We start from the raw sequence: 15,553 nt of genomic DNA, 5'->3' as shown, positions 1-15,553 counted from the left end.
CCCCATGTTCTTCTCTTCTCGCAACTATGGGATGTACCCAAAATCGGCGTCTTTCATTATTCAACAGAACAATAATTTCTTCATCGCTGGAAGTGGAGCTACTGGTGCTTGAAATATTCATGTTTTCTTTGTATGATTCTGACAAGCGCGTAAATACTTGCTCTCTTCTTCTGAGTGAAAAGCGACTTTAAGAAGCGTAAAGTTGCGCAGCGCCACCTTGTGTACAGGAGTATGTCTGTTTACATTAAGCGCCATCTAATGTCAGGGAATGAAATTGCATGTTCGCTCGGCTCATCGTCAGCGAAAATCGCCTGGGTGTGAACACAAAAAAAAAAACGCTGGCGAATAACGCCTGGCGAATATTCGTCCCGGTGTGTACGGGCCTTCAGAGTCAGAGACGTCCACCGGCGGCCCGCCGCTATGTGCAGCTAACGGATCTGCGATCGGGACTTTTGGGACCAATTGTTTGTTTTCGTGGACGTAAGTTCAGTTGGGAATTTTTTGTTGCCTCTGTTTCGGTTCTCATTATCGGTGCAGATTTTTTTGTGTGCACATATTTTGTTAGTGACATGGCTAACCGCAGACGAAAGGCCCGTACAAACCGGGACGATTATCGGCGCACGTTATTCGCCAGCGTTTTTCAACACGTTTTTTATGTTCACACCCAGGCGATTTTCGCTGACGATGAACCGAGTGAACATGCAATTTCATTCCCTGACATTAGATGGCGCTTAATGTAAAACAGAAATACTCCTGTACACAAGGTGGCGCTGCACAACTTTATCCTTCTTAAAGTCGCTTTTCACTCAGAAGAAGAGAGCAAGTATTTACGCGCTTGTCAGAATAATACAGAGAAAACATGAATATTTCAAGCACCAGTAGCTCCAACTGGTGCTTGGTTCGGGGATATTTTAGAATGTCCGTCATTATTTCTTCGCGCCAGTGTAGACGCTTCTTGGCGTCTATCTTCTTCGCTGGTATGTGTGCTCAGCAAGGCAGTTTTGTGTTTGAGCGCCCCCAAGTTGTGTTTTACTGTAACTTCAGAAGCTCCAGACACGTGTGTAAAAGCGCCATTCTCATTGTTCGAATAGATTTCGACGCGACGCGTCGAAAAAAAAAACGAACCCGAGGCGTTTTTTTTTTTTGACGCGTGGCGTTTTTTCGCGTTGGTGTGCACACTCTCAATGTTGCCCTTTGTTTAGTCACGAGACGTTAAATGTCGGCGAAAATCGCCGGCGAAATTCGTCCCGGTGTGAACGGGCCTTGAGCCGGAGGGGGGGAACGAAACTCCTCTGGGCGCCAGAGTCCACCAAGAAGCGATGTCCGGAGCAAGAGTCCGTAACAACAACAGCTCTCCACGTTCGCCAGCACTCACAGCTGCTACTGAGTGCCGGCTGCTGCGTTTCCCGAACTCGAAAACGCACATGGCTGGACACAGCGCTTTGCTTTCCTTCCAAACCTCTGATGAAAACAGCACAGGGAGGTCCCGCGGCGCGCGCCCACACCGACTGCAGACACCGATACCGGGTCTCCCTCCGTCTCCTGCAGGTGGGCATCAGACGTCACATGCTGCACGGTGAAACGCCTGGTAGCCAGCAGAACTCGGTCCGCTTCTTCAGCCAGTCCGCTGTAATCTCCCGCCGCCAGGCGAGGAGAGTTGGCCAAAGCCGCGCGCAAGGGCGGCGGGAGCTGCCGCAAAAAAATGTGCGGGAAAAGAAAACCGCCCTCATCCGAGCCGAGCAGCGAGAGCATGCTGTCCATCAAGTCCACAGCCGAACTGTCTCCCAGGCCCGACATGCTGAGGATCCTCTCCGCTCTCTCCGAAGCAGACAGGCTGCATCTCCGCAGCAAAAGCTCTTACAGTAAATTGCATGAACGGTTGAAGAGTTACGGTAGTTGAAAGAATGTCAACACTGGAGCTAAAACGCCGATGTAAAAGGGTTAGAATTCTTTAAAACTTGTACTCAAAAGGGTTTACTATCTTTAAAAAAAATCTCTTTTAAACGTAAGATTTCATCTCACAAAAAAAACATTCAACTCTTCCATCAGTGATGCCAGAATCTGTGTTATGAGTTTGTTTTTACAGGCCTTGATTCACATCTAAATTCCCACCGCTGAGGATTCCTTCATTTCTTTTTCTCATTGGAACTTTTATGGTATGTTTTTTTTTCTCATTAATGACAAAACACAAAAGATCTCCTGTTTTAAAGCAATCATTCTGTACTTTAAAGCCTTCTGTTGCAACTTTATAGTTTCTAGAAGTGGTGAAAACATAAATCACCAAACAGAATAACAGCGTAACTGAAATGTACCAACAATTTAACACAACCCTCAGCAGCAACGCTGAGGTGACCAACAGTCTTGTTTTACCATATTTATTTTTTTAACTTGACCCCTTTTGATGCATGACCCACCCAGCAAGGACTTTTGTTAGACACCCTGGAGAGCCCTTACAGCCCGGTTGGAAAACCGGGAGATCCAGGAGCTCTTAAAAACTGCAGTGGTCATCTGTCTGCTGTTTTTTTCTCCCAGCATCCATCAAATATCTGGCTAGAAACAGCCTCTTGTGTTCGCTATTTCTGAGGGTGGTGGCAAGAACATAATGACACCAAATGATTGAAGATGATGGGAAAAGTATCCAGAATTTTCTATCTGTATTTAATAAAAGGAGAAGTCGTTCAAACCAAACACTGAAGAATGGGGACCACTGATATAGAACATTGATTGGAACTTGTTTTATAGGTGTATCTTATCACTTATTAAAGGACACACTTCAGCCAATCAGAGCTGAGTAATCATCCAGACCATAGTATGTATTAAAATAAGGCATGCATATCAACATAAGTAACTGTGAGCACACCAGAAATACGGTGCCATTTGCCCCTTCTCATTCATAATCAATGTTCAAACAGTCAGCCCGTCCGTGAATAAAAGAGGACGCCATCGCTACATCACTACCAAATTTGAGTCCCTGATTGGTCAAAGTTTGACCTACAAAACATAGAGCCTGGAAATGTTCTGAAAAATATAAGTAGCTATGCGTGAACCAGAGAGTTTTGATCACAGAGGCCCAAAACACACATGCGCACGTGTACATAGACTTTTCATTTAAAGTGGCTGCTTGATGGCGTTGCAGGGGGCAGTGTTAACGTAGCCTCAGCTGCTCAATCTGCATGCAGAGCCCATCCTCTATCAGTGAGAACAAGGCAGATCAAATATGTGGATGGTGGGGGTGACAAAAGTTAATAAGTTGTGCCATTCAACAACGTAATCACTCTTCATAGCCTCACACAGCACAAGCACATTACAACGAGGTCACAGGCAAGCAGCCAATCTAATTATATTTTCTGCTCCTGTGTATCAGTTCTTCTCCTGTTTGACATGTCTGTGTGTTCACTGTAGAACAAATTGTCTGATTGTTAATTAAAGGTTGTTGGTGCTCTTAAATCACCGTGGATTGATGGCACTGGATGAGTGTTTGCAGATCTGAGCAGCAAGTCTGTTAATCAAGGTTACTGTAACGAGGCTTAACAACTTTTCTGTGATTAGGGGAAAATAATGAAGTGAGTGAGAAGTGTTTTTGCTTTCTGCATAAATGAATAATACCGCAACTACCGTGGTGCCCATGAGACCCTGCCACTATGGTAAGATGTGCCAAACAATAATTCTGAATGTATCTGCAGCATGAGAAGAAGGGGGGTGTTTTCCAGTATCATGAGCTGGAAGTAAAGTTTCTGGGGATCTTTTTCTGGAGCAGTTCCTGCATCAAACAGCAGAACATGTGCTCAATTAGATTTCAATCACAAATTAAAAATCGACCAAACAAACAGCCTTACTGCAGCTTATGCCTTAGTGAAACCACTAGTATCTGTGCCTTCACCGAAACCCAAGTTAAAACATGAGCCAAAGGCCCAACAATGCTCTCTGAATTAAAAGTAATAATATCCTGAATTGTTTCATACTTACTGGGTCTGCATGTTTATGCAGATAGCTCTTGAGAATTAAAAAAAAGAGAATAATTTCCTTCCTCAAATAAACAAACAAATCAGCAGTTTAATTAAAGCAACTCTGGTTGCCCTCTTCTGACATCTCAGTCATTGGAAGAGAAAGAAGACAACTTTTTCCCTTTTGAGAATTGGTGGGGTCCACTTCAGTGTAAATGCAGAAACAATGATGGATGGATTAATTGATCCAATTAATTAATTAATCAATTGAGCTAGATAGACTGATTAACCTGGATGTTTCATGGCTTTGTCACAACTGCACTTAAGGGTGGATACAGGGCAAAAATGGGCAAACCTGTACAGGCGGCCCACAGGAGATGTCAGTGCAGACCGCTTGGTGATCTTGAGGAGTGAATATGTTTATGTGGGGTATTTGGGGTGGGGTGTGTAATTGTGTTCAGTTTATCCTGTTTCCAGCTCATTGTTTCCTGTTTTTTTTCATTGCAGTTACTTTTCCTTCCACCTGGCATCTTATTGGCTACACCTGTGTTCACTTATGTCATCAGTCCTCCTGTGTATTTAGTCTGTGCGTTTCCTCCACTCTTTACGAGATTTTTTTGTTTGCCTCTCGAATCTACTGTAACCTCAAGCCTTGAATATCATTCAGTTCAGTGCAGAATTGAAGAACTTTGCTTCTGCATTCCTGCATCCTGCGTTTATGTCTGCAACAGGATCCTGACAGTTTATGTACATTTTTCCCACAGGCGTGCTGCAGGTGACAGCAAGGACAAAGCAAAGGGGAAGTAGGTGAAGCGCAGGTATTTCTGTTTTTGCTGCCCACCCTCCACCCCAAATCCTGCGGAGGGCATTAGGGGCCCGTTCACATGCATGTCCCATTTGTTGCCTGCAGACAGCATGCCATGAGGGCAGTTGTGACTGTGGTTATACTTTACTAATAACTGTAGCAGGGCTGGCCACACCTATTCCTGCCAATATATCTAACCTGTTTTTGGACTATGTGAACATGCAGCTGCCACAGTCACCAGTTTCAGATCCAGTTTTCTCTCACTCACCCTCTTGATGTCCTTCCCAAAGGTTTCACTGAAGCTGGAGCCAAGGATCTCGAACTGGACATGGGAGTTGGAGCCATTATCCTTGAAGTCCATGGTACCTGTTAAACCTGTGATGTTCCCCTGAAAACACAGGGAAGAAATGTGGCATTAGGTGAGTCTGCACCAGTGCAAGATTGGTTTTATCAGTTTATGAAAACGCTGTGAAGTTTCAGATCAGAACATCAACCCACCCTATTTTGGATGACGCCTGAAGGAGTCTTCCAGAGGCTGGGAAGATACAAATTAACTCAAAGACTATAGAAAAGATTTCATTTTGTTGAAAATTGAATTTTGTCTTTATTAGTTGACTTGTCTACTTGAGTTCCTAAAAAAAGGACTTCAATATTATGACAAGACCACAGAATGGAGAGGACTCAGATGCAGAGTTCTTGGAATTCTTTTAATCCTGAGAACCTGAGAAAGGCGTAAGCTTGGCAAGCGAATACACATGATAACCAGGCACAGGACAGAGGGAAACGCCGACCATAAATACATATGAGGAGGGACAGCACAGGTGGGAACGATCAGGGATGATTAGGTAGACACAGCTGTGGGGGAAAACAGACATGGGCAGGAAAAGGTGGAAGGAACTTTCAAAAGAAAACAGGAAGCGACACACGAGGACACAAATGACAGAAAGGAACTTGACGAAACATAACATATTAAGTCTGGAAACATTAACCCTTCAATGAAATTCATTTGGTTTGGATCAATCTTCAAACCTTCAGGACCTAATTAAATAAATAAATAAATCTCTAGTAACAAAATGCAAAAGTGATTTATGACATTCATGTGTGAATTTTCCTTTAAATCAATAACTTTTGTTCATCTGTTTTTTATGTAAGAATTCATCTTATAGTTGTAGTTAAATCTTATTTTGTTGACTTTCTCATTAGGTAACTAAAATGGTAAACAGTAAACTTATGTAGTACTCTTCTACCTTGATTAAGGTCTGAAGTAATTTAGATTGACAGTCCCATTGCTGTGCACAAACACTCAAAATCAATGTGGGATACAACCAACCTGTAACCCAGAGGTGGGCACTGAGGGCGCATTCCTGCATGTTTTCCAACATGCCCTGTGTGGGTACCGGATGTTCTCGACCAATGATGACGTCACACTATTTGATTGGCTGCAAGTTGCCACAACCAATGAGTTAACGTCGCTAAGTTTTTTTAAAAACTTTATTGACAATTGCGGTATCATACGTTAACAATGACATTAACGTTAACAACGAACAATAACGATGTAATCAATATTGCCTCGAAGATCAGTCACCATTGCCTAATATAACATATTGACATAGAAAATAAACAAAAGAGGGGAAAAAAAGAAACAATGAACATAACACACAAATTAAATAAAATTAATTAAATAAAAACATAAGTAAAATAAAATAAAGGAACATAGAAAAAATCTAAGTAGTCTAATACTAGTTAAGTTAGGGGTACTCGTGAAGTTTGTATTTCTGAACAAAACTAAGCAATTTCAAGCCATTCTTCTTTTTCATATAATGAAGCATCGCCCGAAAATGAAAGCAAAAACAGAGCTCTTTATTAAATGTTATAAAAGTGGTTTGGTCTTCAAAACTTGACCTCACCAAGATGGGGGTGCTCTCCTCCCATGAGGAACCACGTGATGTCTCCTCTAGTGATATAACTCATTTGAAGGACCCCGAAGGACCCCGAGAACATCCGGCAACCCGAGAACATCCGGTACCCACACCCTGCTCTGGCATTACTCATGCCTTTATTTTTGAAAACCAAATGTACTATGAATGCATAAAATCTCCACAGAACATATAATCCAGACTATTTAGGAATCAGATTAAGAATGAAATGAATCTCAAAAGGCATTTAAAAGACAAGAGTCTGTGAATTCCACATTTTTAAAGGATCCAACCAGCCAATTTCTCATCGGGCTCTGCTCTGTACCCCTCGATTTCTTTGTGTGTGTTAGGGTTAGTTTTTACCTTACACACTTTCACCTGTCTTGTATTTCAGTGCTCGTCACTCCAACTGCATTTTTCTCATATAAAGTCTATTTTATGATATTCAATCAACAAACTAAATTCAGATTCATTCATTTTTTTGTGTGAATGGTCCCATCATGGCTGCGACTCTGCTCTACCAAATGTAATTTCTTGTCATTTATTGGTTTATTTTGGGACTTCAGCCAGACTAAAGAGCACCTTTACAGCAGGCGGTGGACCGATGGCTTCTCCATCAATGCAAAGGTTTCAATGGTCATCAAATGAGGGAAATCAGGTTTCAGTGTGAGAGCACCTCTCTGTCCATCCATCGCTTTCTCAAAAGCACAAGTCCTGAGCGTGTTCAGAGCAGGCTGGAATTAGGGAGGGTGCTGTAAAAAGAAAATGCACTCCGCTGCTGCAACCCACACTTCATATGTATGTCTTTTGCAAAAGATTTCCATGTCATCGGTGCAGCAGTCAGAGGTCAGTCAAGAAGGACAAGATTGAGTTTGAAACTTGAAATCCAGTCCTTCACTTGAAATGTGCCGATGTGTCTGTCGATGTTACCTTTAATCAGTTAAACAAACTCAGACATGTTTGCTTGATTAGTGAGCTGATAAGAAAAATATGTATTGATTATTGATCTTTTCACTATAGATGTTCTGCTCAAGCGGGCAGCTCGACTTTGTATCGATCTTTCAAAGCAGAAGTGTCACTGGTGGAGAACCGAGCACTTGCTTCAGATTGCGTTTGATCACATGATTTTCCAAATTAAGCTGCATTTCACCACCCCCGTATTGCCGAGTGCTGACCACTAGGCCCGGGCGATGAATCGATTGAATTGATTAATTCAAATTTTTTGTTACGAGCGATTTCAATAATAACTAAATCGAGTTTTTGTGTAATGGCACATTTTTGGCTCCCCAGAGCTTCCGTAGCGTTAGTTTCAAACAACAAACAGCAACATCAAAGCGCACACGAAACAGCCAGTGACAGCAGAGCAACCGTTGAGAGTGGGAAGTTTGTTCCCAAGAAAGGAATAAAATCATCAGACAGACATGGAGGAAGAGACCCCCCCCACGCTGCAACATTTGCCTAAAGCCCATCACAGTCAACGGCTCTCACTGGCGTGGCACACGCTCAGTCCTCTTATACACGCAGTGCCCTGACACACACACACACATACTCATTCTACAACGCCTATATAGTCAGTTCATTAGTTACATAGGTTAATGTTATTTGTTAACCCTTGTTCTATCCTAGGCACTTTAACATTGGGAGTTGGGTCATCTAGACCCACTAGACAGTGCTCTGAACCTTTTTTCTTCAATGATTTGTGATCTTCACTGGTGTCCATGGATTACATGAAATCTTTCCACCTTTATCCACCTTTGTCATGGTAGGGGGAACACGTCAATGGAAGGGGGGGTGTCAAGAGAGCAATCATGAGTCGGTGGCAGATATTTATTCTCTCTCTATGAGCTGCACACTCGTTTTCCTCACAGCAGCCGCACACGAACGGGACACGAGGAGGAGAGACAGACAGAGACAGACTGACAGCTGCAACAAGAAGAACCATCAACACAGCAAGATAAAAGATCTGCACCGCAGAACTAAGAGAATCGTAAAACTAGAGCGGATCATTACTGACTGAAGCTGAGACATTTGGTTATTCAAAATACCAATGTTCTCTGCCTGCTGCTGTGGCGTTGGGGGGCCCTGGCTTCTGCTGCGGCGGGGGTCTTGGTGTGGGGATGGCTGGTCACTCCCCCTCCTTCTTTACACATTCCACCATCCATTTTAGAAGAACATAAACACTCACCTGAGCACAGGTGTTAGCTCACATTTGCACTAATAGTTTGCATGACTGAATGAATTAAATATTTCACAGTAGTTGGTTTAAAAGCATAAGTATGCGTGTGAACACTATCTGTTTTGTGTACATGTTGACATGTGGACATTTTTGCAGCTAGCAGGTGTGTTGATAACATTTGAGTGTGTTGACAGGCCCCGCCCTTTTTGTACTACATTTGAACCTTACCGTAATGATAAACAACCAGTAAACCTGTCTGCTCTATGCTGCTTCATGGTCTTATCCCCTCCCTCCAACTATCACCCTCCTACCCCCCCCCCCCCCTCTCTCTCTAACATCCCTCCCTTTTCTTCCCTTCTTTCCTTTTCCGTCCGGTCCAACACATGATTCAAATTAATAAAGTTTGGCCTCATTTACAAAAGGGGTTTATCCAGACATACCTTTGGTTTGTCTGAAGATTAATAACCCCTCTTGTTAAAGTAAAATATGTCCAACACAAGAGGCCCTCAGCTCTCATCTGCCTGCCCAGCTGTTGGACAGGACAAGTTAAAAAAAAAATACCAACTTTTATTGTTAGAAAATTAAAATGTTTTTTTTACATTGTTTTGAACATTTTTATTTATATTTGGTGTTTTAGTTTCATCATTTTGTGCTGTTTCACTTTAAATTTTTTTTAGATGGTTTTAAATAATTTTAATAACTATATAGTTGAATTGTATTTTTTTGTATTTGTTAATTTTTTTAACATTTTATCCGCAGTGAACAATTAAAAGCATATTCATATAAAGGACATAAAAGCTTTTTTTGGAAAAGTACCGCCCCTTTCACTGTCTCCACCAATCATTCTTGGAGGCTTAATCACATGTCATCAGTCTGACCAATCAGAAGTGGTTACAGTCTTCACTTCCTTGTTCAGATTCTGCTCATAAAGTCTCTCAGCTCCAACAGAAATAGCAGCTAAAGCTCGTCTTTAGCGGTGTAGCTTTCAACGGGATCCGGTGTCAGACCGTGGAACAAGAGAACAAAACAATGAAGCTCAGAGAAGAGAGTCTGTCTGACATCACTACATCTCCCATGATGCATTGGGTTAAAGTGACAGCGGCTTAGCGCACAATGAATATTCGTTGTTAAACGTCTATAAACCACAAAGAACACACATCAGACAGTTTTTAAATCTTCTAACTTAACTTTTATTACATCTTTTAGAAAAAACAGCTGCAGCTTCCAGCTTTTTCTGCCACAATTATCACTAAAATGCACATGAGATCATGGAGGGACTGTAGATCAATACAGACTATGAGTTTCTACTTTTATTTTAACTTTGGATGCTGGTGTGCCGCGGGATTTTTGTCAAGGTTCAGGTGCAAAAAAAAGTTGCTCAAAAGGTTGAAAAACACTGCCTTAATTAAAGCAACAAAACAATCTGAAGAGCTGATTGGGAGGTGAAAGAGTTGGCATCTCTTAGGGAGCCAAGTCAAAAGAGCCAGTTCTTTGTCAGAAGAGCCAGAATTTCCATCATCACTATATGAGCGCAGGACCCTTTGCTTGCATTGTTGCTGTGATCATATCCCTTTCTAAAGAGGTGGAAATTATTTAGGTCAGTTTGTTAGGACACTTCCTTTACTGACATTTGCAATCAGACATTGATTTACAAACCTAACATTTTTTCAAATAAATACATACATCCACACATTCAGCACGGATAGACGGACATAATATTTTAGAAGTAGCACAGGGATTTCACTTTATGAAATGTGAAATTTTAAATGTTGTGGTTTAAATGTGGTATTTTGGCAATTTTGTGTTCTGGCCAATAGATGACACTCGTTTCAGTGTACCAAATGCTTTACAGCCCTGAACTATTTCAATTCACTTTGATTCATTTTGGTTTGGTGGTTTATAAAGCTTTGGTTTCTCCATCACAACTTTTTACTTTATTTTATCTGTTGCACCAGGAGATAGTTTAGGCTTTATTAATGGATTTATTTTAAATGTATTTGTTCATTATTCATTTTATATCAACAAACAAAGACAAATTAAAAATGATGCACAATAAAAAACAGAGGAAGCAAACATATACAATTACTTTGAGGTTACAAACAAAAACAGTAAAACTTAAGTGTTTGTCTGTGTAAGAAGGTGGCAGGTTTATCCACCTGACAAAGATATGCATACCCAGAATGATTATGATTATTGTGGGCCTTGGCAAATTACAGTGTTTCGATCCAGTTAACAAAGGACCAATGGCGGTTCGACACAGAACTACTCCTCAGGCGAGACCCTCCCCAAATGACGTTCAACTCAATTCTGCACGGCATAACAGTTATCAGAGCATAAAAGAATCTAAACTGCATCGCAGACATACAGTTAGACATGAAAAATATTAAATCAAAGACTATATTAACTAAATAATAAACAATACATATGAGCAAACACACATACACACACACATCTATATATATATATATATATATATATATATATATATATATATATATATATATATATATATATATATATATATATATATATATATATATATATATACGTGTAAAATAACACATGGAATTATTTACATAACAAAAAAATGTGCAACAACTGAAAATGTCATATTGTAGGTTCTTCATAGTAGCCACCTTTTGCTTTGATTACTGCTTTGCACACTCTTGTCATTCTCTTGATGAGCTTCCAGACAGTCACCTGAAATGGTTTTCACTTCACAGGTGTGCCCTGGCAGGTTTAATAAGTGGGATTTCTTGCCTTATAAATGGGGTTGGGACCATCAGTTGTGTTGTGCAGAAGTCAGGTGGATACACAGCTGATAGTCCTACTGACTGGACTGTTAGAATTTTTGGATTATGGCAAGAAAAAAGCAGCTAAGTACAGAAAAACGAGTGGCCATCATTACTTTATGTAATGAAGGTCAGTCAGTCCAAGAAATTAGGAAAGCTTTGAAAGTGTCCCCAAGTGCAGTCCCCAAAACCATCAAGCTCTACAAAGAAACTGGCTCCTGGCGGACCCCCCAGGAAAGGAAGACCAAGAGTCACCTCTGCTGTGGAGGATAAGTTCATCCGAGTCAGCAGCCTCAGAAATGGCAGGTCAACAGCAGCACAAATCTTTTATCACACAAATAACACACTAAAATAAATATAATCAGAAAAGACAAACTGAAACCTAACCTTTCTGGTCTTTGATTTAAACTTGTCAATAATGTCATCATATGAAATCTGCTCCCCTACCTATCGATCGATTTTGATGACGGCAAGGTCAGTGATTTGGGGACATGGTTGGACTTAGGTGTGACTTGATCAACTTGAGTTTAAAGAAATCTCTGCTTGAGCCACAGCGACCGGCAAAGAAAGCAAAAACCTGAGAGCAGTCTAAACGTTGGGATAGATCTCTGATAGATCCTTGTTAGACATCAGTCTTTTTCAATCTTTTTGGAGCCACGGCACACTTTAACCTTGACAAAAACCCTGCGCCACACCAGCATCCAAACATTTAAAAAAAAGGAGAAACTCTATTGTCTGTACTGATGACGTGTGATTAAGCCTCCATGAATGATTCCTGGAGACAGTTAACCCTTGTGTTATCCTATGACCCCCCCCCCCCCCCTTCCATTGAGGTGTTCTCCCTACCATGACAAAGGTGGATAAAGGTGGAAAGATTTCATGTAATCCATGGACACCAGTGAAGATCACAAATCATTGAAGAAAAAAGGTTCAGAGCACTGTCTAGTGGGTCTAGATGACCCAGCATTAAAGTGCCTAGGATAGCACAAGGGTTAAAGGGGCGGGACTTTTCCGAAAACAGCTAATGCTGTTGATAAGAATGCGTTACCGTCATTCTTATCAAAATGTCTTTAATAGTATCAAATAAACACAAAGAAAAAAGTCTTTTATGATCTTTCATATAGGTAATTTCTTAGTGTTTTATCAGGGCCTGTTTGGATGAACACAGAGCTGAAATCCTGCAGATGGAAAATGTTTTTAGATCAGTTAATAAAACCGGTTGAAAAACACTGTCACACATGAAAGTGATAAATTCAAGGAGACTCAAATGCCTTTAGCTAGATTAAGTGATGGCAAAATACATTTTTGCTGAATAATCTGTGGTGTAAATATTATTTCATTTATTCCTTTTTTTACAACTAAAACTGTGGTATTTTGTGCATTTCCTGTTCAATGACAGCACACAACAGTGACCTCTGCCTCATATTAGATCATCTCGTTCAAACTGGGTTGAGTGTGTGCCTTTTGCTAAATCATTGTATGCTACCAAAGATTAAAAAAGTGCTTTACATTAACATAATACTATATTAAAATGGTCTTCTACATAGTACACATTTTAACTTGATGTCCTCACATTTTACATTATCTTTATTTCCCGTCTTTTATGAAAAGAGGACAGTGTTTCAGTGAAGAGGGTGTGAGTGAGATTATGTTTGTTCTTCAGTAAAAAATGCAATTCTTCTATGCAGTCAAGTCCAATAAAAGTCTGTTGAATGTTTTACTCTGACTGCAAAAATGACAGATGTAAGCTTTATGGGTTATGTCACTCAACCTTTTTTTATTTTTAAACAGAATGTTCAAATAACATAAATGAATAAATAAAAACAGTTTTGTGCTTAAGGACAGTTAAAAGTGTTTTAGGTGTTTTTAACATTTAAATTTAAATTCAGTCTTTAAAGTCTTATCAAAACATTCAGATTCTTAAAATTGGTATTGTCTAAAAGTGGACCCGTACGAAAGTTGTTCAAACTTTTTTAGAAACTAATTCACACAATCACTGCAGAGGGCCCAAACTGCTTATTCAGCTACTGATAGGACTTGAACCACACCTGGCCTTTTTGCTGAAGCAAAAGTCTTAGGTCGGAAAAGGGACGGTTACCAATATATTAGCACAACTTAAAAAGATCTGGATATTCCAAAAAATGTTGCCAGTCCACTGGCAACAACCTCGTGTCTTGCATGCACTGTAAACCCGGATAGTCCAATGAGCTCAAAAGTTTTATAATCACTGAACTCAAAAGTAACAAACAAGTTGAGTCAGCTTAAAACCTATAAGCCGATTCAACTTTTGCCACAGTTATATGTTTATTGGACTAAAACATTTTGAGTAAATGAAACCTTGGAGTCAAAACTTATGAGTAATGAGACGTGATGACGTCGTAACGTACGCCCATGAACGTGAACTCAGCCACAGAAGTCTTCAAGATGGCGGAGGTCTGATGCGAGTGGCAGCTGGAACAAGTTGATAACGCACATACGTCTAGGTAAGTCGTATTATTTTATTTTTTATTGTCTTTTATTCTACAGAACCAATACACATAGATTGAAATATGCTAAGTCAATATTTTCTGTCATTTTGGAGATCATAACCTCTAAATATTGTCAACTTATAAATAAATGTTAACTTTAATGTAAACTCAGAAAATTACAGATGTGAAGACTGTTCATTTTTCTACACTCAATACTTGGATGGGTCTCCTTTAGAACGACTGAATCAATGCCCTCTGGCTCTGTGTATTGGAAGATAAGGCTGCTTTCATATTTTAGCACACTGCTGTTTGTTTTAAAGTAGGGGTTTGTTCTTTTGTTTGCAGTGGTGGTTGTTCAATGGAGCACAACAAACATTAGGTTCAATATTGTAAGGTACCAGAAAACTATAAAATCTCAGCATGAATAAAAACATGGGAAGCTTGTGACGGTGTGGCACCGTCAGCTGGTGATGGGACCACATGGTTTATTGTCCACAGAATATTGTCGCCGGGAAATGATGCAGAGGAGCCAAGGTAAGAGTGGTCTTTCTTTATTCAAGAACAACGAGCCCTTCATTTGCTCCACGCAGGGCACAACAGGTCATGTCACCTCCGTCACTCTCCCTTCCACTTCCTGTGACACTTCCTTCTAACCCATATGCCCCTCCTACGGGGCGGTGCTCTCAATTAGGCCACAGGAAGGTCACAGGAAACAGTCTTATGCTGACACACAAGACAAATGTACATAAAATAAATAAGCAGTGTGGGTCCCATCAGCATCTGACGGTGCCACACCGTCACAAAGCTTGAGAAGATTTTCAGTCACACATAGCTGCAGGGGATGGTAATCAACCAACTGAAACATCTGTCAATCTGTAAAATCCATCTGCTCTGCTGCTGTCATAAACATCTTGAGCTTATTTAAAATTAAACAGATAGAAGGATCACTGATGTGCTTAGCATAAAAAACAGTAATAAAACACACCAGTTCCACTCTCAGGGATTGTAGAGCATTTGCAGATACACATCAGCCCATCTTATGCTTGAAATCTGTGTTCTTCTGTTGTTTCAGGATCTGCACCTGCATCTGTTTATTTTGACCCTCATGGCACGGCCCAGTCATGCTTATTCCTCACTTGATTCTGTCGGATAACGTTCTTTTGGTGCAGCTGGAGCACGAAGGTAATGTGTCTAAACGGACGAGCTTGTAGATTTGATGTGAGAACTTGTAAAACAGAATATGAAAACTTGTGCACCAATAATCTGCATCTGTGTGTAAAAATCTTCTGCTGTGAACTGACAAATTCCCATTTGCATGTGTTCATGTAGAGTTCCAACCTGTAATCTGTGATTCCAACTGCTCAAATGTGCTTCTGCGTGAAGCTGCTGGTGCAAATCACAAGTGCGCTCTAAACTTGTTTCAAAACAGATCTGTGTCCAAAAATTGAACTG

At 40.6% G+C, this 15,553-nt stretch overlaps 1 protein-coding gene across 3 annotated transcripts in view; it reads right to left on the bottom strand.

Annotated features, from left to right (window-relative positions):
- LOC101174819 (glutamate receptor ionotropic, delta-1) overlaps nucleotides 1–15,553 on the bottom strand; it is a 492,295-nt gene that overhangs the window by 41,956 nt on the left and 434,786 nt on the right. For all 3 annotated transcript variants that reach the window (XM_023949511.1, XM_023949512.1, XM_023949513.1), the window contains exon 8: nucleotides 5,018–5,137. In XM_023949511.1, the coding sequence (XP_023805279.1) occupies nucleotides 5,018–5,137 (120 nt within the window). The remainder of the gene's footprint in view (nucleotides 1–5,017; nucleotides 5,138–15,553) is intronic.

This window comes from Oryzias latipes, chromosome 19, assembly GCF_002234675.1.
Source record: "Oryzias latipes chromosome 19, ASM223467v1".
Lineage (NCBI taxonomy): Eukaryota > Metazoa > Chordata > Actinopteri > Beloniformes > Adrianichthyidae > Oryzias > Oryzias latipes.
Note: the sequence above shows the minus strand (reverse complement) of the source record. Positions and strands in the feature narration are given on the sequence as shown.